Source organism: Aspergillus brasiliensis, assembly GCF_001889945.1.
Source record: "Aspergillus brasiliensis CBS 101740 unplaced genomic scaffold ASPBRscaffold_19, whole genome shotgun sequence".
Classification (NCBI taxonomy): domain Eukaryota; kingdom Fungi; phylum Ascomycota; class Eurotiomycetes; order Eurotiales; family Aspergillaceae; genus Aspergillus; species Aspergillus brasiliensis.
In genome coordinates, this window is record NW_027137460.1 from 312,270 (window position 1) to 332,364 (window position 20,095).

Consider the following 20,095-nt stretch of genomic DNA (forward strand, 5'->3'; position numbering starts at 1 on the left):
ACGGAGTAGTCGGATGGAATGGACTTCGTTGGTTGAAGAAACAAGCAGATTTGTATTAATGGTCTAAAAGTGTTCTCTCTCAAGTATGCAACCGAAGTAACCATGCAACCATAAATGCAGACCAAAATGCACCGAACCCATGAAGAACTAAACACAGTCCAAAACATAACATGATGACCAATGCAGCCAGAACCAGAGTCACAAGATAACAACAGTCAACATAAAGACAACACAAATACAAACACCATGATCTCACTCAAACCCATCCATCTTTACACTCCTAGTGGATGGATCACAGAAAGGTGAAAAAAATAAAAAGAATTAAGCCATCAACTCATTCCACAAATCCGCCAAATCCTGCCCGACCAACCCACTACTATTCACCTGATCCTCAGCAGCATAGCACGCATCAATGGTCTCCTGGGGCGCATTGCACGGGCTAATCAACCGATTACAAACGAAGTTCATCAATGTATCGATCGTCGTCGAGCTCCCATGCTCAAACTCCACCTGGTTGTTCGTGATGAAGCTCCATTCGGTTCGGCCGTCCAGTCCATATTGCCATGAGATGCTGGGGTCTGAGCATTGGCCGTAGTCGAGTCCGTTGCCTCCGCCGCCGGGGGTGCTGGTTGAGCTGCAGGTGCTGGTGCCGGAGTCGTTGGTTACGGTTTCGGTTTGGGTTTGGGTGGCTGTGATGGTGGAGGCGGGGAGAGTGATGGTGTCTGTGGTGGTTAGGATGTCGGTTTCGGTGATTGTCGGACCTGGGATGGTGATGGTGTCGGTGTCAGTTATGGTGAAGGAGACGGTGTCGGTGTCTGTGATGGTGGCTGTTGCTGTCTCGGTGGTGGTGATCGGGGGTGGAGTGATCGTGGAGGTGTCGGTGATGGTGGAGGTGATGATGCCCGACTCGGTCTCAGTCACGGTTGCTGTCTGGATGGCTGTTGCTGTTGTGGTGGTGGTGATGGCTGGGCCGGGGACTGAGACGGTTGTCGTGGGACACTCGGTTGGGGTCACGAGGCCAGAGGTTGCGTCGCTGGTTATGGTGATGGTTTTGGTCGGGCTGTAGGTATCTTATGTTAGTGGATATGTCTTAGGTTTGTAGGATGATGGGGGAGGGCTTAGAGTGTCTTACCCCGGCTCGATGGTAGTGATGGTGATGGTCTGGATGTCACACTTGTCGTCGTTGTCGTCGCCATTGCCGTGGTGGTCATCATCATCATCATCATCATCATCGGAGTCACTGTCGCTGTCGCTATCCCAGTCACCATCATCTTTATTGTCGTCACCGTTCTGCTCGTTGTGGTGGTGCTTGTGACGGATCTGGCTTGGGAGGTCGCTGCTGTCATCGTCGTCATTATCGTCACTGTCATCCTTTCCGCCGTGGAGATTCATGGTGCAGTCTTGGCCATCAACACAGTCATCTGGAACTTGGACGCCCACATTCACGGCTGTAGGACGAGTCACGGCGAAGGGGAGAGCCTGCAGGAGCAGGAGAGGCAGTAGCCATGATGTCTGGCGAACCATGGTGAAGAGTATGAAATCCGGAGAGGTGAAAAATAGGTTATATGATGCAATGTTCTGTCCTTGGAAATGGACAGGCTATTATTGAGGGGAGTAATAGAAGCACCAATGCTGTTCGAATGGCTTCAATAGAATTGCTTGATAGGATACAGGATGCTGATTTTGGAAGTGATATTGCGTCTTCGAAGGGAAACCCCATGCGCCTTTATACTCAAACCTCATCTTTGCGGATTTAATCTCCGGTAACACAGACTATCTCGATGCAGACTCATACGATGAAAGCAGGCCGCTCTTGACAACGTGTGATTCCCTGATGAGGACGGCCACGAGTTGGGCGATGGAATTGTAGGGATTCGCTCGATGAACTCGTCCATTCTCCAGACATGCATGAAGTATGTGTATGATGCCAGTCTCGACACACATGCTTCGCTGGTGACACAAGAAAGCCCTGAGAATCTGACAAGTGACGACCTCGTCAACACTGGGATTTGATGTAGTTAGTACTCAAGAACAATGCCTTTGTCAGCCGCTTTCGCTGGTCCAGCGAGTCTATTGTAGGGTCGGCCCGTTTCCGGTCCACAGCATTCCAGGTCTTCAAGGCATGTTGGACCGGCACGCCTTTCCTCCCCGAAACCGACCGGTACTCAACAAGGAACAGATACTTAGGCCACATGGTAGCCGCCACTTCGGATGCCTGTCCGCTGGAAGCGGTTTTTATTCTTTTCTGCGCATTGAAGGGGCGAGGCGGAGGTAGAATATCCATTCGGCTCCCTGGCGGTTCCCGGACGCGGATAATGATATTATGCAGCATTGGTATGCCCTTTGACCCACGGGAATCAGCCCCCATGATCTTCTCCAGTTGGTTCCAGCTGGAACAGACCCTATGTTGATGTGAATTTTCAGAAGCAACTAGGACGAGGTGAGGTTTATTGAAAGTGGCGATCTAGAATCATGGTGATGTCTTGATCAGCGCTTGTGATGTAATATCGGCTTCCTGACAGGATTTCCGCGACAGGCACAACGCGCTACGTCTGAGTGCGGAGAGTAACTTCAACATACCAATGGGTCCGTGGGGACATGCGATGGATGTCCACAACCATGACCAACCCTCAAGTTTATCTTTGCCACCTTCTGAGCGTCATCAGGCTTGCGGTTAAACTACTCAAATACTTTCATTACTCGCTCCGCGCGCTGACAAAGACCAAACTCGGCCAATTGATACATGGCCGGAAGATAGACAAACAAAGCGTAGGTACAATGGACAACAACTCCCACAGAGGAATGTATAGTAAAATCCAGAAAACCCGGAGCGTCCTTTCCGACAAGAGTCAGATTCGCGAGCAGCAAAACAACCAGTGGCATCCCCGAAACGCCGACCAATGTTGAGAAACGAACAAGATGCAAAGACAGAAATTGTGTACACAGAGGCAGACATGAATGGGCAGGAAAAATAAAGCACCCCAAGGTTATAGCAACGTTGAATCATGAGCCAGAGTGCTGAGCGTATAAATCTATGAGAAGAGGAAACGGAGAAGGCCGAACCATGAGTGGAAAGGACAGTGCTAACACATATATGTACCAAGAGGACAGACATGGCACCAACAGAAGAACTCAGCAACGGGGACGTACACCCAGACAAAAAGCCAAAGGTCACCATGACTTCTGATATGTGGCAGATATCAGGAGAACCTTGTGGGACCGTAACGCTGTCCGAAGACGCACTTTGGCTAGGGTGGAGTAGGCGTTTGGCGGACCTCTTGCTCGTCAGACCGTGGCTTCTCGCGCGTGCGCATATACATTCCTTCCGACGGAGTTTCCGGTACCGCCGTGGGATTTATCGAGCGAGGAATCGCCTGAGACAGCTGCTGCTGCTGTTGCGCGACAATCTCTCTAGCGTAGAACTCCACAAGCATGGTACCGTACGCTTCGAGCTCTTCGACGGGGATCGATAGGCGAAAATCGTTTAACAATAAGAATTGTAGTTCAAGGTGGTTGAGCTCAACCAGTGGCAGTCCGCCAACCTACGGAATGATATCAGTTTATCCATCTGGCTGAGGGAGTAATAACAGAAAGGAAGAAGTGCTCACCTTTGCATAACGCGAATTAGTGTAGAAAACATCCGAGAAGAATTTACTGGCACAAGTTACGCCTGCGATAACTAGCCGGTGAATGTTGAAACTATCGACAACGAAAAAGTGGGAGAATTGATCCTCATCCTCTTGTGGTTGAAGAGAGGGCGATATCGACGACGGACTGGACGGGTCTTGTGCTGCGATTCCAGACGAGGAAGGCGGGGTTACGAGCGGCGAGGCTTGTGTCGCCAGTGTGGTCGACCGCTCAGAAGAAGATGGCCTCGAACTATTGCCACTATGCACGGCAGAGGTGCCGTCCCAGCGACGTCGTAACCGGTCGAGCTGGCCCTTATTGACCAGTTCCGTCATGCGATCAAAGTATACCAGCAGACTGAGAAAGACTTCGTAAGTAGTAGGACAGTACTTGTGAATCCTTGTCAGATAGCTGAGGATACTAATGCTTGGCACGTTTTTGCCGTGGAATGCAAGTACGCTGGTAGCCTGGGAGCTCAGACTGGTGGTGCCATCTGGGGGAGGAATGTGTCGATGGACCGACTCGTGATGCATGTCGTTCGTCGTGGTGATCTTCATCAAAAGTCCAGCAACCATCTCGATTATATCCGTGACCGGCATGGAACTAATCTCGTACTGGCGCTCTTGGGCCCACTGTCCGGGTGCCTGATCCCTCTGCGCTAGGAATTCTTCACTGGCAAAGCTTTGGATGTGTGACAAATCACGGACTTTGATCCGACTCGGAGAGTTGGCCTCGGATCCCCCCAGGGAACGGAGGGACTGGAAGGTTGGTCTCAGCTGAGGTGAAGCTGGAGAGGACTGGCTCCCCATATGCGGTGCCGAGGTTGGTACCGCTGCTGTGGCATGGTTGCCGCCACCAGTGTAATGAGATGATGAGTGTGCTACAGGATGAGAAGCGGAGCCCGGGCGCGATGGATGGTGGGAGGTGGTCGAGGTCATTGAGGCTGATGGGGGGTGAGTGTAGACTGATCCCGGAGTGGCTGAAGACGCTCGCGTGGACGGTTGGGAACTGGGTTGAGAGGGCCGACTGATGTAGGCCGGTACATCATGGGTTGGGTGGGAGGGGAGGCGAGTAGAGCCGGCGGCGGAGGTCGACGGCGGGGCTGTGGACGAGGTGGGGGTGGTATTGGACGAGGCCGACCTAGAGCTCCCGGACTCCAAATGTGACGAAGGGTGGTGAGAGGGCTGGTGATGAGACGAGGACCGATAGACTGATTCCGAGGAAGTGATGGCGCCTCCCAACATGTTGTAAGAGGTTTCTATGTAATCCGATCGCGGATGGTTGACGACGACCGATCCCATATCAGAGCCGACGGGGTTAGAGAGGTAAGACGCGGGTGCTTCTACTCGGTACAGGGCCGGCGGCCGAAAGTCAGCGATTACTTTTGAAGGCCAGTGACCGAGGGGTTATATCATTGGAGCAGGGGAGCCAAACAAGGAAAGGATTCCTCCGTAAGGCATCGCGAGAGGGACAAAGCACACCAGAGACAGTGAGAGAGAGAGAGAGGGAGGGAGGGAGATGGAGAGATACCGGCAGGGTAATTAAGTTCAGTCAATGATCCAAGAACAGAAGACAGTCTGGATCTGGTAGATCGTGGCGTGGAGGGTCAGAGCACCTGGGGAAGGGGAGTGTGTGTAGCTACAAGAGTAAGAAGCAAGCAGTAGAACGTGAACCCGACCCAAGCCTGAAGCGGGAAGGGAATCACAAGCGATAGTCGGCAATGGGATGGTCCATTGCGATAAATCAGCGAGGGACAGGACGATCCGGGGAGAAATGGGGAGGAAGAGGAGGAGAAGGTGACGACTAGATAGGCACGGAGAGAACTTCTCAGGTTATAGAAACAGGATAGAGGGGAACGGAGGATAAGGGGAATGGGGAATAGGGTGGCGGAGGACGATGGGAAAGGTGGATTTGGGGGTGGATGAATGGATGGATGGATGGAAGGATGGATGATGCAGGAAGGGAACAAGAGTCTCTCGTCCCCGGCAAGGTTGGGGTCCACATCGGACATGGCCCAGTCAATCATCTCTCACCCACTTTGACCATGTACCAACATCCACACCCTCTACTCCCCAAAGTTGATTGATCGAATGGGCAGGTGAAGAAGACGAATAAAGATGAGAATTCATTGAGACCTGGAAGTCCTCCCGATCACGGTGAGACAGGAAAGAATGCGACCTGACGAGGATATGATACCATGAGATGATCCATCATCTTTTGGTACACCATACGAGATCCCGATTCAACTACGTACTTGCTACCGGGCTATTACCTACCAGGCATCACTGACTGTCTACTGGTGCACTGGGGGGCATCCTTACTGATTGGTACAGCAGGGTCCCCCCATGGAGGTTCCTTGCAGCGATATCCAGCAAGTCACCTTACCGACCGCGCAGAATGAGGAAGCCTTTCGTCATGAGATCGCATCAACAGCCACTCTTTGCAACCCGCTTATCTTCAACAACTACCGGATAAATATCATGAATCATTATTCATTATCAGAGAAGGGATAAGGCGAGCTCCCACCAAGAAGGATACACGCGCACCCGACAGAGACACACCCTCATTTTCAGGCCTAAACTAGATAGTCGCATTTATGATCATCCTCCGCTTGGGGGTGCGATGGGCGAATGGCGGCTCCTCTGCCGCGCAGGTGTCCAGCATCGCCGATTGATTGGTGGCGGCTCCAGACGCCTTTGAGGCGATGGCAGCCGTCATTGACCTACCATCTATCTTGGTCTGGCCCCCCTAAATTAAGCTAGCAGTTCCCTAAGACAGTCGGATGTTTCCAAACTCCCCCTCTCCAGGTAAGTAGCGGGGAAGACTACTAGTTAATTTGGTGGTACTCCGTAGCGGTATTTTAATCCAGATGATGTGATCGTACCATACTTACTTCGCGCGTGGGATACATGGATGGTAGCCTTGGACATTCCGGAATTAGTTAACCCCGTCTATTGACCCTGGCTTCCCCTAGATAAGGGCACATCCATTACTGGTGACAGTCTAACGGTCACTGGAATCTGGTCAAGTGATAGCGCCTCAAGCAAGCAAATTATAAGATGACCGGAATTAACTCCTGACGAACGCTGTCAATCACCCACACTATCACATCCCCTCCCTCGATATCTCTACTCGGTGAAGAATGTAGTTACTTCCCACCTTAATAGATACCTCGGAGTCTGAGACCTGGAATCGTCTTCTGTCTTGGTATGATAAAGGCGTTCTCGAAACATAAGAAACACTACTGCGGTATAACCCAAAAGAAATGAAATAGCTCGTTTGGCAGCTAGCAACAATTAAAATCATCGTCCCGTATAGATACATTCGTTAATTGGTAACGCCCGGTCCGGTGTAGCCCGTGTCCGGCAGGTAGAGGTGCCGCTGGGCGCCCCGAGACGTCAGCACCACCAGTCGGATTACACCACCAGAACTGCCATCCCACTTGATTGCTTCTTGCAGAGCTCCGCGAACGAAGTTGATACCTTCCTCCTCTGTCATGTTCTCCCTCCAGTGAGCATCACAGTACCCATAGATATAGGTCGATCCGGACCCGCCAATGGAGAACGGTTGCTTGTGAAGAGACCCGCCCAAGGGTATGGAATACACCTGACCTCCATGCTTCGGGTCATAACCGGCGATGATAATACCAGCACTGTGATTGAATGGTCAACAAAGCCTGCCCATTCCAAGTCGAACCGGTTGTGTGCCTACCTTAGCATGTCCTTGTTCTCGTAACATAGCTCTTGGAACAACGCTGCGGCGACTTGAGTACTCGGAGCCTCGTTGTTGGTGATCGCGTACATGTTGAGGTGATAGGACACAATGTCTGCTACAGCCTGGGTGTCCGCGGCGGAACCTGATCGACAGCACCAGATTGTATCATGGACCTGCGTCAACTTGTCGGTGACTCGGTTGGCGATGTAAGCTCCGGTTGTCGTCCGGCTGTCTGCACCCAATATAACACCATCCTTGAAGTTGATAGCCATACTGTATTTCGTCAATACATCGGACTTTTGTAATGGAGGCTGACCGAAACTCACATCGATGTTCCTAGGCTATACCAAAGAGTTAGTGACCGTTCACTGAAGTCTCAATGTAAGCGAGTAGTTGCAGGACATACTTTACTTCTCCACTCTTCAAGTGGTTCATATCAACATGAATGCCATCTGCAATAACTCGTCAGCTCCTGCTCCGACACAATATTCATTCGCAGCACGAGACCACTAACCCTCGCCGAGCATCCCCGTCATACCGTGACCGACCATGATGGCTGGTTGAATATCGAGGAAAGAGGTATATAGTCTTTGTTAAAGTAAAGCTCGCCCACTGAAAGAAAGGCAGTATAATGGTAATGAAGAGTGGATGGGAAGCAAATGTCAAGTGCGGTGTGACCGATGGCTAGAGAGGTGGTTATGAGCTCTGACGGAGCTCTCCAGGCAGGCGAACGCGTTACGTTGGCAGCTGGAGCTGATTCCGCCGGGCGGTGAGAGACAGCCACGTTCCTACTGGGTGGTTCATCTTCCCCCGCAAGCCTCCTGAACGACTTCCCCCAGCCATAGAAAGCAGCCCCCGATGAAACAAACCGACGCATTATCTCCCGCTCCAGGCTGCAGGGTATCTCGCCGGATCGTGACCCTCACCACTTGATTCTCTCCCTTCCTGCATCCTCTTAGCGCTCCAACCGTCAATCCAAGCATTTCAGCCGTCTCCGTTCCAGCCGCACCTCTCTTATTTCTCCGCGACACTGCCTGGTTAGCCAGTCTACTGCCATGTCGGAGTCGCCGCCCCCACCGTCATGGAGTATCGCCGGTATGGCCAACAGTGCCGTGCAATTCTTGCGATTGCCAGTTCTGGCATCTTCCGGATTGGCTGTTGTAGCCAGCGGTCTTTTGTACTTCAAGCAGAAGTTCGTACCCTATCATGAGAGACGTCCATGGAGAATATCTCAGTGGCGCGTGCCCAGAAGCTGACCCCTTTTGCAGTGAGCTAATCTATCCTCGCAATGTTCCCGTGGATGCACGTACGAATGTCCCAAAGCCGCAACAATTTGGAATCACAGATTACGAAGACCTTCAAATTCCGACCCCCGATGGAGAGTCGTTACATGCCCTGTTCATCCGCCCTTCGCGCAAACGTACGGGTCATAATATCACCGTGTTGATGTTTCATGGAAATGCCGGGAACATTGGGCATCGCATTCCCATCGCAAAGGTTCTACAAGATGTCTTGGGCTGTAATGTTTTGATGGTTGAGTACCGTGGCTATGGCCTCTCAACAGGCACACCAGACGAGACAGGATTGAAAGTCGATGCACAGACGGGGCTAGAATATATCCAGCAGCGACCGGAAACCAGGGACAGCAAGATTGTGGTATATGGACAGAGCTTGGGTGGAGCCGTGGCGATCAACTTGGTTGCCAACAATCAAGAGAATGGTGCGATCGCTGGTCTAATCCTTGAAAACACATTCTTGAGTATTCGCAAATTGATTCCTACGTACGTCCCTAACCATAAGATTGGTTGCCGACCAGGGCCGATGTTGTCCACGTGGTCCTAAGCCCAGGCAGTGCTAACTTGTTTTATAGGGTCTTCCCTCCTGCTCGTTACCTTGCTCGTTTCTGCCACCAATACTGGACCAGCGAGGATGTCCTACCTAAGATTACACAAGTTCCTGTTCTCTTCCTTAGTGGGCTGAAGGACGAGATAGTCCCGTGAGTACCCTCAAGAATTGTTGTACAAGCTGAGTCCCAGCATGTCACTAACATGCAGCTTATGACCAGGCCATCCAACATGACTCAGCTCTTTGCTATCTGCAAATCTGATCGCAAGGTGTGGCGTACTCTTCCCAATGGAGGACACAATGACAGTGTTGCCGAGCCAGGCTACTTCGAACATATTCTCTCCTTCGTGAGAGAGGAAGTCCTCGCGGACAGCCAATAGCCGCCTTTTCATGATGGCAGTTTGGGCAGCTCCGCCACTCTCTTTTCTCCCTCGGATCACTCTGATGGCACTGATGTTTTCATGGCTGCTGCGTCTTCACAAATTCCGATGAACTAATGACCGCCTTCGACCCTTTGCTCCTTCTCACAATATCACATCCTGCAAGTCGATTCGTCCGCAGTCATGTTTGGAGCGAGGTCCTTTCCACAGCGCTCTTCACATGTGGCTGTCGTTGCATGATGCGGGACTGTGCTCCTTATTCACCCGATTTAATTTGCCCTTACCACTTGTCCCCAAACAGTTCCATCTGTCGCGGATCTAATTCCAGGCCCCTTAATTGTTCCCGCAGCATTGCTTTAACACTGTACCTGTATCGATTATGTCTCGACAACCACATGCTCGCCTGTTCTTTCTCATTGCTCCCCGCGTGGAGTCTACCGATTTTCTTGTCTTATGATATTCATGCTCGTGGCGTTACTGAATCCGGCTATTTCTTTCATCAGCTCTGCACTACTTCTAAACCCAGACGGTGTCTGGCTTGTCTCTTATCTGGCTGTATTGGCTGATTACACATGGATTTATGAGTTGAAAATTTACGCGTTCGCACTAGAATTGGGAAAGACCTAGCAGCCAAGATCGTCCAATCGAATGGAGATTTTTTAATCCAATAGATCAGAAATGCTGAAATACCAATCTGGCAACATCTATAGAGTTTATCGTACTGGGTCCTGATTTATGGCTTCGTGGCTGTAGGTATGATTTAGGTCCAGTGCATAACTAACTAGTTGTTAGACATAAAATGACTCAGCGACATAGTGGCGCTGCACAAGGCATGGCCCCACGTGGATAATCGCCGAGCGGAAACGTCGAACTCAAGCCATCAATCAATGGCTCATGCCATCATGCAAAGTTCAATAGTCATCCCACCCGTTCGTTGCTGGCAACCCCCAGCTCCCTAATTCCTTCATTCTTCAGAATCGCCGCCATTGCTTTGCTGTACCTATTTCTTTTGTTCCGCGCTCTTTCGCCTATCGTTCCTTCTCTCGTTGAAACAGGACACGAGTCCTGTAACCTCCCGTATACCAAGCATACCCTAGACGGGCCACTTGACGATCTGGCCCGCGATTGACGGCCTTGATTTGCGATATCCCTGAAACCCACCACATTCGTACCCACCATGGCGAACCGTCAGATTACTCGACGCATTCTCATCAGTGCCGCAATCTCCATCTTTCTGCTCTTTGTTTTCTTTATCCGACCTGAAGGACCGCCGAGTCCCGCGATCCGTGCCCCTGGTCACCTGGAGAAGTCTACGCAGGCCGTGGTATCGAAAGATGACCTCACTAAGGGCGAGGTTGTAATGCCCCGGCTGGGGAATGCAACTGCAAAGTAGGCTAAAGCCAAATCCCACTTCGCATTCTTAACCTTTGCTGACCCTGAATACCAATCGCAGAGCCGAATTGGGTCGTGCGACATGGAAGTACTTCCACACCATGCTAGCTCGATACCCCGAGGACCCGACGGAGGAGCAGCAGGAAACCCTTCGCTCCTTTATCTACCTTTTTGCGCGACTTTATCCATGGTACTTTATTCAGACCGCTTTCTCTCGCTGCACTACTTATGGTCGCTGACTACTTATTCAGTGGGGAGTGCGCTTCTCACTTTCAGGGTCATCTGAAGACGTACCCGCCGCAGGTTTCCTCGCGCAATGCGGCTGCAGGATGGGGCTGTTTTATCCATAACGAAGTCAATACCATGCTCGAAAAGCCGATCTTTGACTGCAATAACATTGGGGACTTTTACGACTGCGGCTGCGCCGAGGATGAGGAGGAAGAGGGCGGTGAAACCTCGAAAGATAGAAAGAGCCAGAGCGCCGCTCGAGACGAGGTTGATAGCGATGATGCAATTTCTCCCGTCGAGATATCCAGGGAACCGTTAGTCACTCTCTTAAAGCACCATGGGAGCGAAGATACTGATCAGACGATCTAGGACTACGCGGGGTTGAAAAGGACCGCAGACTTTTGGTATCTAATCCGTGCACCTGGTTTCGTTTATACCCAGTACTTGTTCTTGTATGCTCCACCAGCGCAGGATCGCTAGGGGCATGGGGCCAGGATCAGTACATTAGCGTATGATTCCTACAGCAGCCACACTCATTCAAGTTTCGCATTTATCGTCCAGACTTTGTACTTTGCATGTGAATCTCATCTGCCCTGTAAGCACCCGGACTTCCCGGAAGGGGCCTTCGCTTCTCACACAGCAATTGTGAGAGGGTAACAGGAATTCTGCAGTCACACAGCTGTAAACGAAGCTTCCAGCAGGTTCTCAGCAGGTTGCGAGCAAGCGGTGGCCGGGGCGGCCGGTAAGGTTGGGAAGGTATGCGGTATCGCGCGCATGACTGCAGAGTTGCATCTGACTGGCGCGGCTGACCAAGACTAACGTAGTTTGTTGCTGAACATAACAAGGCACGATGAGTTGCCTCGCTCCTGCTACAGCAAACCTCTGCATGGACAACTACCCAGTCTGCGATATAGTTAACTAGTATTAACGACACCACACTGGAAGTGTCAGCGACAAGGCTGAAACCCGCCTTCGCATAGATGAAACACTCAGCAATCAGGATGCTCAATTCGCGCGCGGCCCGGGCCACAAAAATAGAAATAGGATGTTGTTAAGCCAGCGCCATCGCTGAACCGAGCCCAGGACGCCAAACCAAAGGGTGGCTCGCACCGAAAGTCTAATTAACTGTAGACTGACGATCTCACGCCTATGGAACAGGGAGATAATATCATGCCTAGAGCGCTGGTGAGGGACTCGTATCGGATTCTCTCCCGCATCATCTGTAGGATCATCTTTCTTTCGCAATCAGCGCTACACTAATCGACCCGGTGAAGGCGGGTGAAGCTGAGTGGTGACTGGCTGATCCGCCCATCTTGCTGCACGGCGTCAGGTCTCCTGATGAGTCCGTGCTGATGTTCGGATGTGCAAGCGCTACACCCGTGGTCTACCTGATCCACAAGTCACCATGTCAGCGTTTGCATGGGAATCCTGGGCCTCGTTGACAGAAGGGCGCGTTTGGGGTATGGGAGCCCAGGCCAATCTCATCCCTGGTAGTCAAGATGGAAGACCGAGTATGGATAGGAGACATGCTGATTTTCGATTATTTCAGTGAAATAGGTCTCTTAGCAGATCGTATCCTCAGCGGTAAGAAGGAGGCGCAGAAGAAGTTCGAGTTATCTGGTCTTCGTTGATTTCATTGCGGGGAGACTCATGGCCTGATTCGTCAGGTACCAAACGCCTGGCACAAGGTTTGGAACACTCCTAAAGCAGTTAAGCGCCACCCAGAGTTAATTCTGGACTTTTTACTTTTTGGCCCTTTTTTTCCCTTTTCTTCTTTTTGGCGAGGGGGGAAAAGAAACAAAAGTAAAAGCAAAGCAGCGAGACGCAGAGACGAGAGCAGGGAAGCTTTTTCTTGAAGGCGCCGATGCTTGGGATCTGGTCCGCATCTATTTATCTGACCTACTTTGCTTATTCTGCTCGGGTTGTCCGACCATCCCTCGTATTTGTTTTGCGCCGCCAACAACAATAACAACCATCACCACTACTTCGTACTATCACCACCATCCGTCTTGTTTGGGTTGGACTGAATTGGATTGGATTTTGTCGTCGCGCAGGGATCCATTCGTTCCAGAAAACTTCCTATCGCTTGGTTGGCTTGTTCCCCGACAGGTTCAGTGCGGGTCCCGACAAACTAGCGCCTTTCTCAATCGCCTTCTTTTCTTCTTTTTCTTGCCTTGCGACTTTGAGTTCTCCATATATCACTAGGAAAGTCCCGACTCGCGCAGACACTTGAATAGTACGCGCACCACATCGCGGGTCAATCAATATGGTTTCCTTCTCATGCGAGGTGAGTTGTCCTTATCACTTTTTCGTCACGAGCCGCTTCCTGCGCGGAACTCTGCTGGCAAATCATGCTAACTCGCTGCCTCTTGGTTCTCTAGGCTTGCGGTGATATTCTCACCAAGAAGAAGCTCGATCCCCATCGCAACCAATGTCGCGGCGCCTCCTACACCTGCATTGACTGTATGGTGCACTTCCAGGGAACTCAGTACCGGTCGCATACGGTATGGCCTTCTACCCCTCGGCATGTTCTTTTGCCGCGAACTATATACTCTGCGCTTCGTCCAACGAGTCGGAACTCTTTTCGCTATGACTGTTTTCCTGATTGGTGGATATGAGGACTCGGACCTTCGTTGGGATAGTGCAGGTGCACCTGTTGAAGAAGAACCTGTGACTGACTTTCCTTCCTACAGTCGTGTATGACCGAGGCGCAAAAGTACCAGGGCGCGCTCTACCGGGAGAAGCCTACGAAGAACCAACGCAAGGCGCAACAGAACAACGGCAGACAGAACCAGAAGCAAAACAACGCTCACGGTCACCGCGCGCCGTACGTCGAAGATGCAAATGATACCGATAATCCGCCTGCGGCTCCTACTCCCCCGCTTGGTGAAAACGACAAGTCCCGCGGTGCCTCTACACAAAATGGAGACAAGCAAGTCAATGTCTTTGACTACTTGGTGAATGAGAAGACCCCCAACGCATCCAAGGTCTCTCTGGGCGAATCCAAAGAGCAGATGAAGATGGTCGCCAATGCTCCCTCCGTCTTCGAGCCCAGCAAGTCTCTTACTCGCGCCGACACTGATGCGGAGGAAGAGAACAAGAGCTACGATGTCGCATATGAAGAGAACGGTTACTCCTACGGGGCTGGTCCCATCAACCAGTCTGTCTATGACGGCAAAGCCCCGAACGTCTCCATGGAATTTATGACTCCGGCACCGAAGAAGAAGAAGGATCGTTCGCGCGGCGAGGACAAGGTCAACGGCACGACCAGTGAGAAGAAGCGCAAGCGCCGCACCGACGATCACGACATGGAAGACGCCGACACACCTATGATGGATGCGCCATCTAGCGTTTTAAACAACCCGGGCACTCCCATGCTGAAGCATTCTGGTTTGACCGGAGGTCTGGATCGGATGCTTCGGTCGCCGTCTCAGGATGGTGAAGATCACCCTCGTCGACGTTACCAGGACCCCTCGTCGCCCATCAAGCGTACTCGCCGGGACGACAAGGACAGCAACGGTGATGGTCTTGGGATTTCAATCAAGAACCGCGCTGAACGTCTTGTCTCGTCAATGTTTGGCGGATCATCGGTCTCCGGAAGTAGCGTGAACAGCCGCGAAACCTCCGGCAAGGCTGCCCGGGCCAGTCGACGTGGGTCTCCGGACGAGGGTCGATCCAAGAAATTGCCCAAGGTTCGGAACGCCTCCAACGGCCAGGCCGAGTCTGATGTTAGCAAGAGCAAGCGCAAGAGCAGCGCTCAGACGGACGGTGATCGGCCATCGCGCCGTCAAAAGCAGATCGAGTACACCGACTCTCGCCGCGACGATGACGGCCGTGAAGTGGTGGTCTACCAGCAAAGCAGCGTCCCCGATGGTCTGCAGCGCCAGATGGCCACTCACTTCCTCTCCTTGGTGACCAAGGGACCCGAAAGCACGCGCGGGTTCTCTGTGAACAAGGTTTTGAAGCGATTCCACCGCGATTTCACGGACGAGTTTGACGACGACGACCGTGGACGGGATCAAGGCCGGAGCCGTGCGGATCGGGAGCGCAGAGCCGATGATGAGAAGGAGCTGTGGCGGACCCTGCGCTTGAAGCAGAACGAGCGGGGTGAAGTGGTGCTTTTCTTTTGATCTTAATGGGCAATACGAGCATGGCATGAGAGGCAAATGTTCTCCTTCTTTCTTTCTGATATCTTTTGACTGCACTATTTTCTGTTGTGCATAGCGATTGTGATGTGTGGATGGCTTTTTGAAGATTCATTTCGATATTTATATTCGCTTTTTTTATTGATTCCAGATAATGGTTTCGCAGGTCATTATTGGTTATTCCCCCCTGCATCTATTCCCCGGATCTAGAATCTGTAGAACATGCGGTTCCACTATGAGTAATTTGCGATACAGGATGACTCGATGGCGCAGCACCTCCAGCATGAGTCACTCACTGGCTGATGGGTCCCTGGTATAGCCCTATCAGGTTTATTCCCTGGAATCATCCGATGAATGCACAGTAATTTATTAGCTGGGTTAAACCCACAAGCCTTCATTGGGTGGGACATTACCCGTCAAAAGCTGCCACCGTCCATCAAATCTTCATCTCTCGCCACCCGAACCACCTCCGAGCTCAGGAACAACGCGAACGAACCACCATCAAATTCCATCCCTTCGGTCGCTTTCTCTCTCGCTTACACTTATCTGCTCCTTCGGCCTGCAAGGTCTTTTCTTCTTCTTACTCTCATTTCTTTTGTTTTCCTGGGTAGGGTATTTACCGTCGAGGAGAGTTGTTTTATTCCCTCGTTCTTACATACAATATTTTTTCCGTTTCCCGTTCAAACTACTACTTAGTTAATATCTGGATCGGCGGTTATCGCCCATTAGCGCTGGTGCATGATTGCCCTCCCACCACCGCCACCGCAAACATCTCACCCACTCTCAAGGACCCTGGAGACGGAGACCATGTCTGCTACTTCTGCAGCTCCAGCTCCGACACCCGTGGCTGTTGGAGCCTCCAATCCTAACACCACCAATACCCCGCGCCCGAGACCCGCGAGACGCGGCAGAGGCCGTGGTGGCCGCGGTCGACAGACACCGAACCAAGCCCAGGCTCAGACACAGACACAAACACAGACTCAGACTGCTCCAGACGCGCAGCCTCGCAATCAACCTCAGCCGCCTACGGACACCACACCGAACGGAGACGCACCGCCTCCGCCGCGAGGACCGAGGGGAGGCAACAAGAGAGGGGGAAGAGGGGCAGGCGCGAGTCGTCGGCCACGCGGTGGCGATCAGGCTACGCTTCCCGCTGGACGGACCTTTGGAGGAAGATTGACGAGACCGGAGCAGGAGCAGGATGGTCAAGCGATACCGGATGGTGTTGGGGTGGATGATGCCGGGTTGAGGGCGGATGCGCCTGTGTTCGTGCCTGGTGCTGCACCGGCGCAGCAGCAGCAGACTGGGGAAGAAGTTCCCAAGGGTGCAGCGTCTGCGTCTGGTACTGGGAGAGGAAAAGGGAAATCGAAGGCGAAGAACAATAACAACACCGGTAATAATAATCAGAAACAGCCACGGTCTCAGCCACCGCCGCCTCCGGCGAAAGTTACGACGAAATCAACGGCCTCCGATATCGCCACTCGAATCCACGAGGATATTGCGCACAATCTGTACGAATGCCCGATTTGCACGAGTGAGCTAGGAAAGAGATCTCGTGTTTGGTCTTGCGGGCTCTGCTGGACGGTCTTCCATTTGAGCTGCGTGAAGAAGTGGTCGAGAAATGAGGGGGCGGCGGCTGCTCAGCGACAGGATGGCGAGAATGGAGAGAGTAGTGCGCCTCGCGCGTGGCGCTGTCCTGGTTGCAATCTGCCCCAGGAAGTGTTCCCGTCGACTTATACTTGCTGGTGTGAGAAGGAGGTCGATCCGCGCTCGTTCCCTGGCCTGCCGCCGCATTCATGTGGACAGACTTGCGCGAGGACGCGCAAAGGATGTCCCCATCCGTGTGATGCGACTTGTCATGCTGGGCCTTGTGCACCTTGTACGGCTATGGGGCCAACGCAAGATTGCTTTTGCGGAAGGAACTCGTCGACGAAGCGTTGCCAGGATACGGATTATGAGAATGGATGGAGCTGTGGCGAAATTTGTGGTGATCTGTTGCCTTGCGGTGAGCATACTTGTCCTCGACCGTGTCATGAAGGCTTGTGTGGCTCCTGTGAAGAGAAGATTGAGGCGCGGTGTTACTGCGGAAAGGTACAGACGGAGATGCTGTGCAGCTCGAAGGACGAGGAGTTGGATAGTGAATTGATGCGGGAAGATAGCATCGAGGAGTGGACTGGTTGCTTTAGCTGTGGAGATGAGTGCAGTCGCCCCTTTGACTGTGGTGTTCATTTCTGCCAGAAGAGCTGCCATCCGCAAGATGCACATCCTGCTCATTGTCCGCGGTCTCCAGATGTCGTATTTGACTGCCCTTGTGGAAAGACGCCTCTGGACCAGATTACTGGATATTCACCGCGGACGTCTTGCGAGGATGCAATCCCCAATTGTACTAAGGCTTGTGGAAAGCTGCTTCCCTGTGGACATCCATGCACCAAGGTCTGCCATACCGGGTCTTGTGGGCCCTGCTTCCAGAATGTGCCCGTTCAGTGCCGTTGTGGACGCAACACGTTCACAACGATGTGTCCTCAGGGCGAGATGGAACCGCCGCAGTGCTTCCGCATCTGCAAAGCCGGCTTGCACTGTGGCCGCCATGCCTGCACTGAGCGATGCTGTCCTGGCGAGCAGAAGGCTATCGAGCGTCAGGCTATCCGCCGGAAGCTCAAATCCCATCTGCGACCTAGTGACGAGGACTTTGAAGCTGAGCATATCTGTACCCGGGTTTGTGGCCGGATGCTGAAATGCGGACGGCACACATGCCCGGAGATCTGTCACAAGGGGCCCTGCAACACCTGCAGAGAGGCTATTTTCGAGGAGATTCCGTGTAACTGCGGTCGATCAATCCTGCATCCGCCTCTCCCCTGCGGGACGCAACCTCCGGCATGCTCGTTTCCCTGTGAGCGCCCCAAGCCGTGTGGCCATCCTCAGACGCCCCATAACTGCCATACCGACGACGAAAGTTGCCCCAAGTGTCCATACCTGACAGAGAAGAGCTGCCTCTGTGGCAAGCGGGTTCTGAAGAACCAGCCCTGTTGGCTTGCTGACGCCCGCTGTGGCCAGGTCTGCGGCCAGCTGCTCAAATGCGGCTCCCACACCTGTCAGAAACACTGTCACCGGCCCGGCGATTGCGAGGATGCTACGAAGCCCTGCCAGCAGGCATGCGGCAAGACCAAGACCATGTGCGGTCACCCCTGCACCGACCCATGCCATGCGCCCTATCCATGCCCGGAGAAGACGCCCTGCAAGTCCATGATCACGGTAACATGTGACTGTGGACGACTCCGCCAGGAACGTCGGTGCAACGCAGCCAAGGCCGTTGTCTCCAAGGGCCAACTCCAGCAAGCGCAACGCGGACCAGCCGTAACACCGCTATCTTGCGACGACGAATGCGCTCGTCTCGAACGGAACCGGTCTCTTGCCTCCGCCCTAGGCGTGGACATCAACCCAACAACAACTATCTCGCAATCCCTCACCTCCACCAACCTCCCGTACTCTGCCGAAACTCTCGATATCTACATCCAACTCTCCTCCTCTTACCCCCTCTCCACCCTACAAACCGTCGAATCCACCCTGCACACCCTAGCCACCACCCCAAGTGAGCGCTCCACCCGCTTCCAGCCCGCCAAATCCCCCCTCCGCGCATTTACCCACTCTCTCGCAGCAGATTGGGGCTTCGCCAGCGAAAGCTTCGATCCGGAACCCCACCGCCATGTCTTCGTATTGAAATCCACCCTCTGGACCCCGCCCCTCTTCGGCACGGGCAACGGCACAGCCATTGGTATCGGCGGCATGAGCGTGGGCGACTGCGTCAAGCTGCGTGATCGCCAGCGCCTCAAGGAGCAAGAAGCGCAGCGTCTCGCCGCCGCGGAGGCCAAAGCCCAGCGCGAAGCGGCACGCGCACATACCAATGGATCTAGCGAGAGCGGCTGGGCGCAGGTGGCTGCCTCGAAGAGAAGCAATCTGGCTCTCGGTGCGGGACGGAGTTCTGCTCCTTCTTCTGCTCCCACTTCGGGGACGGTTACTCCGGCTGCTGTAGCGCCGTGGTCTAGTGCTACTATGTATGCTGCACTTGATCGTGATGTTGGGGATATGGCGCTGCTGCTGCAGCAGCAGCAGCAGCCTAAGAAGGAGAAGTTGGTGCTTCGGTCAGGAGTGAAGGGATCGAGGAGTCAGGGGTCGTCGGTGGAGAGAGAGAAGGAGGGTTCTGATGTCGGTGGGGGTGGAGATGCTTAATGCATGGTTCCAAATGAAGGTGTGATGCTCTGTTCAGCATGCTCCCCTAAACCTTGTTATGAGTTTAGTGTGGGCATGGTTGTGGTTTCTTTTTCATGGTCACGAGTTGCCATTGTTGCAAAGTTTAGCGTGCATATATGGCGGTTCGATAGCGGTAGTTTTATGCTCTACGAACATCAAAAGTTGGGATGTTTAATTGATAAACACGATAGCAAGAAGTTAAAGAAAAAGGAAAAAAAATACTATATATATTTTTAGGATACCGATGAGTATACTCGTAAAGCGAAGTAGAAAAGGACCGATTGTAAATATAGGCACGCTCATTGACAATTGAACCAGACGATATCCCCGAACCACAACAACCCAATAAGGCCAAATCATGAAGTGCTTCCTTCTTCCTAAACCAATATATTACTAATTGAATTAAGCTTCACCGCAGCTCGTAATCAAAGCCCCCCATGTGTGGCCTCGTCATCGGAAACAAGAAAGAAAACCCAAGATCGAATCATAATTATCAGATATGATGGATGATAAGAT

General features: G+C 52.6%; 9 protein-coding genes across 9 annotated transcripts; 5 read left to right on the top strand and 4 right to left on the bottom strand.

Annotated features, from left to right (window-relative positions):
- Positions 1-321: 321 nt before the first annotated feature.
- Positions 322-1,524, bottom strand: ASPBRDRAFT_59540 (uncharacterized protein; the record flags this gene model as incomplete). The annotated part of the gene is made up of 2 exons (XM_067628073.1): positions 322-1,060; positions 1,133-1,524. The coding sequence occupies 2 exons, from the start codon at positions 1,522-1,524 to the stop codon at positions 322-324; spliced, it is 1,131 nt and encodes a 376-aa protein (XP_067473998.1).
- A 1,724-nt stretch (positions 1,525-3,248) lies between these two features.
- Positions 3,249-4,928, bottom strand: ASPBRDRAFT_137474 (putative cyclin-dependent protein kinase complex component; the record flags this gene model as incomplete). The annotated part of the gene is made up of 2 exons (XM_067618900.1): positions 3,249-3,542; positions 3,609-4,928. The coding sequence occupies 2 exons, from the start codon at positions 4,926-4,928 to the stop codon at positions 3,249-3,251; spliced, it is 1,614 nt and encodes a 537-aa protein (XP_067473999.1).
- Positions 4,885-5,762, bottom strand: ASPBRDRAFT_48698 (uncharacterized protein). Its single transcript, XM_067626144.1, has 2 exons — positions 5,158-5,762; positions 4,885-4,969 (listed from the first exon to the last, which is right to left on the bottom strand). Exon 1 carries the CDS (start codon positions 5,651-5,653, stop codon positions 5,234-5,236), a length of 420 nt encoding a protein of 139 aa, XP_067474000.1. The 5' UTR covers positions 5,654-5,762; the 3' UTR covers positions 4,885-4,969; positions 5,158-5,233.
- A 928-nt stretch (positions 5,763-6,690) lies between these two features.
- On the bottom strand, positions 6,691-8,048 carry pre3 (proteasome core particle subunit beta 1). Its single transcript, XM_067626145.1, has 5 exons — positions 7,856-8,048; positions 7,748-7,793; positions 7,668-7,682; positions 7,339-7,614; positions 6,691-7,279 (listed from the first exon to the last, which is right to left on the bottom strand). Exons 1-5 carry the CDS (start codon positions 7,890-7,892, stop codon positions 6,955-6,957), a joined length of 699 nt encoding a protein of 232 aa, XP_067474001.1. The 5' UTR covers positions 7,893-8,048; the 3' UTR covers positions 6,691-6,954.
- Positions 8,049-8,396: 348 nt separating this feature from the next.
- Positions 8,397-9,566, top strand: ASPBRDRAFT_200745 (alpha/beta hydrolase; the record flags this gene model as incomplete). Its single annotated transcript, XM_067621473.1, has 4 exons — positions 8,397-8,533; positions 8,610-9,122; positions 9,212-9,337; positions 9,407-9,566. The coding sequence occupies 4 exons, from the start codon at positions 8,397-8,399 to the stop codon at positions 9,564-9,566; spliced, it is 936 nt and encodes a 311-aa protein (XP_067474002.1).
- Positions 9,567-10,743: 1,177 nt separating this feature from the next.
- Positions 10,744-11,555, top strand: ASPBRDRAFT_34869 (flavin-linked sulfhydryl oxidase ERV2; the record flags this gene model as incomplete). The annotated part of the gene is made up of 3 exons (XM_067623281.1): positions 10,744-10,955; positions 11,020-11,148; positions 11,210-11,555. 3 exons carry the CDS (start codon positions 10,744-10,746, stop codon positions 11,553-11,555), a joined length of 687 nt encoding a protein of 228 aa, XP_067474003.1.
- A 1,036-nt stretch (positions 11,556-12,591) lies between these two features.
- On the top strand, positions 12,592-12,817 carry ASPBRDRAFT_200747 (uncharacterized protein; the record flags this gene model as incomplete). Its single annotated transcript, XM_067621474.1, has 2 exons — positions 12,592-12,676; positions 12,744-12,817. 2 exons carry the CDS (start codon positions 12,592-12,594, stop codon positions 12,815-12,817), a joined length of 159 nt encoding a protein of 52 aa, XP_067474004.1.
- A 263-nt stretch (positions 12,818-13,080) lies between these two features.
- ASPBRDRAFT_48703 (LYAR-type C2HC zinc finger protein) lies at positions 13,081-15,475 on the top strand. The gene is made up of 3 exons (XM_067626146.1): positions 13,081-13,473; positions 13,568-13,690; positions 13,880-15,475. The coding sequence occupies exons 1-3, from the start codon at positions 13,453-13,455 to the stop codon at positions 15,314-15,316; spliced, it is 1,581 nt and encodes a 526-aa protein (XP_067474005.1). The 5' UTR covers positions 13,081-13,452; the 3' UTR covers positions 15,317-15,475.
- Positions 15,476-16,138: 663 nt separating this feature from the next.
- On the top strand, positions 16,139-19,558 carry ASPBRDRAFT_137221 (putative NF-X1 finger transcription factor; the record flags this gene model as incomplete). Its single annotated transcript, XM_067618869.1, has 1 exon — positions 16,139-19,558. The coding sequence occupies one exon, from the start codon at positions 16,139-16,141 to the stop codon at positions 19,556-19,558; it is 3,420 nt and encodes a 1,139-aa protein (XP_067474006.1).
- Positions 19,559-20,095: the final 537 nt, after the last annotated feature.

Coding starts and splice junctions, on each gene's coding strand:
- ASPBRDRAFT_48698 (XM_067626144.1), bottom strand. CDS start 5,653: ATGATTGACTGGGCCATGTCCGATGTGGACCCCAACCTTGCCGGGGAC.
- pre3 (XM_067626145.1), bottom strand. CDS start 7,892: ATGGTCGGTCACGGTATGACGGGGATGCTCGGCGAGG. Junction 7,794..7,855: donor GACGGGGATGCTCGGCGAGG/GTTAGTGGTCTC, acceptor GAGTTATTGCAG/ATGGCATTCATGTTGATATG. Junction 7,280..7,338: donor GAGAACAAGGACATGCTAAG/GTAGGCACACAA, acceptor ATTCAATCACAG/TGCTGGTATTATCATCGCCG.
- ASPBRDRAFT_48703 (XM_067626146.1), top strand. CDS start 13,453: ATGGTTTCCTTCTCATGCGAG. Junction 13,474..13,567: donor TGGTTTCCTTCTCATGCGAG/GTGAGTTGTCCT, acceptor TTGGTTCTCTAG/GCTTGCGGTGATATTCTCAC. Junction 13,691..13,879: donor CTCAGTACCGGTCGCATACG/GTATGGCCTTCT, acceptor TCCTTCCTACAG/TCGTGTATGACCGAGGCGCA.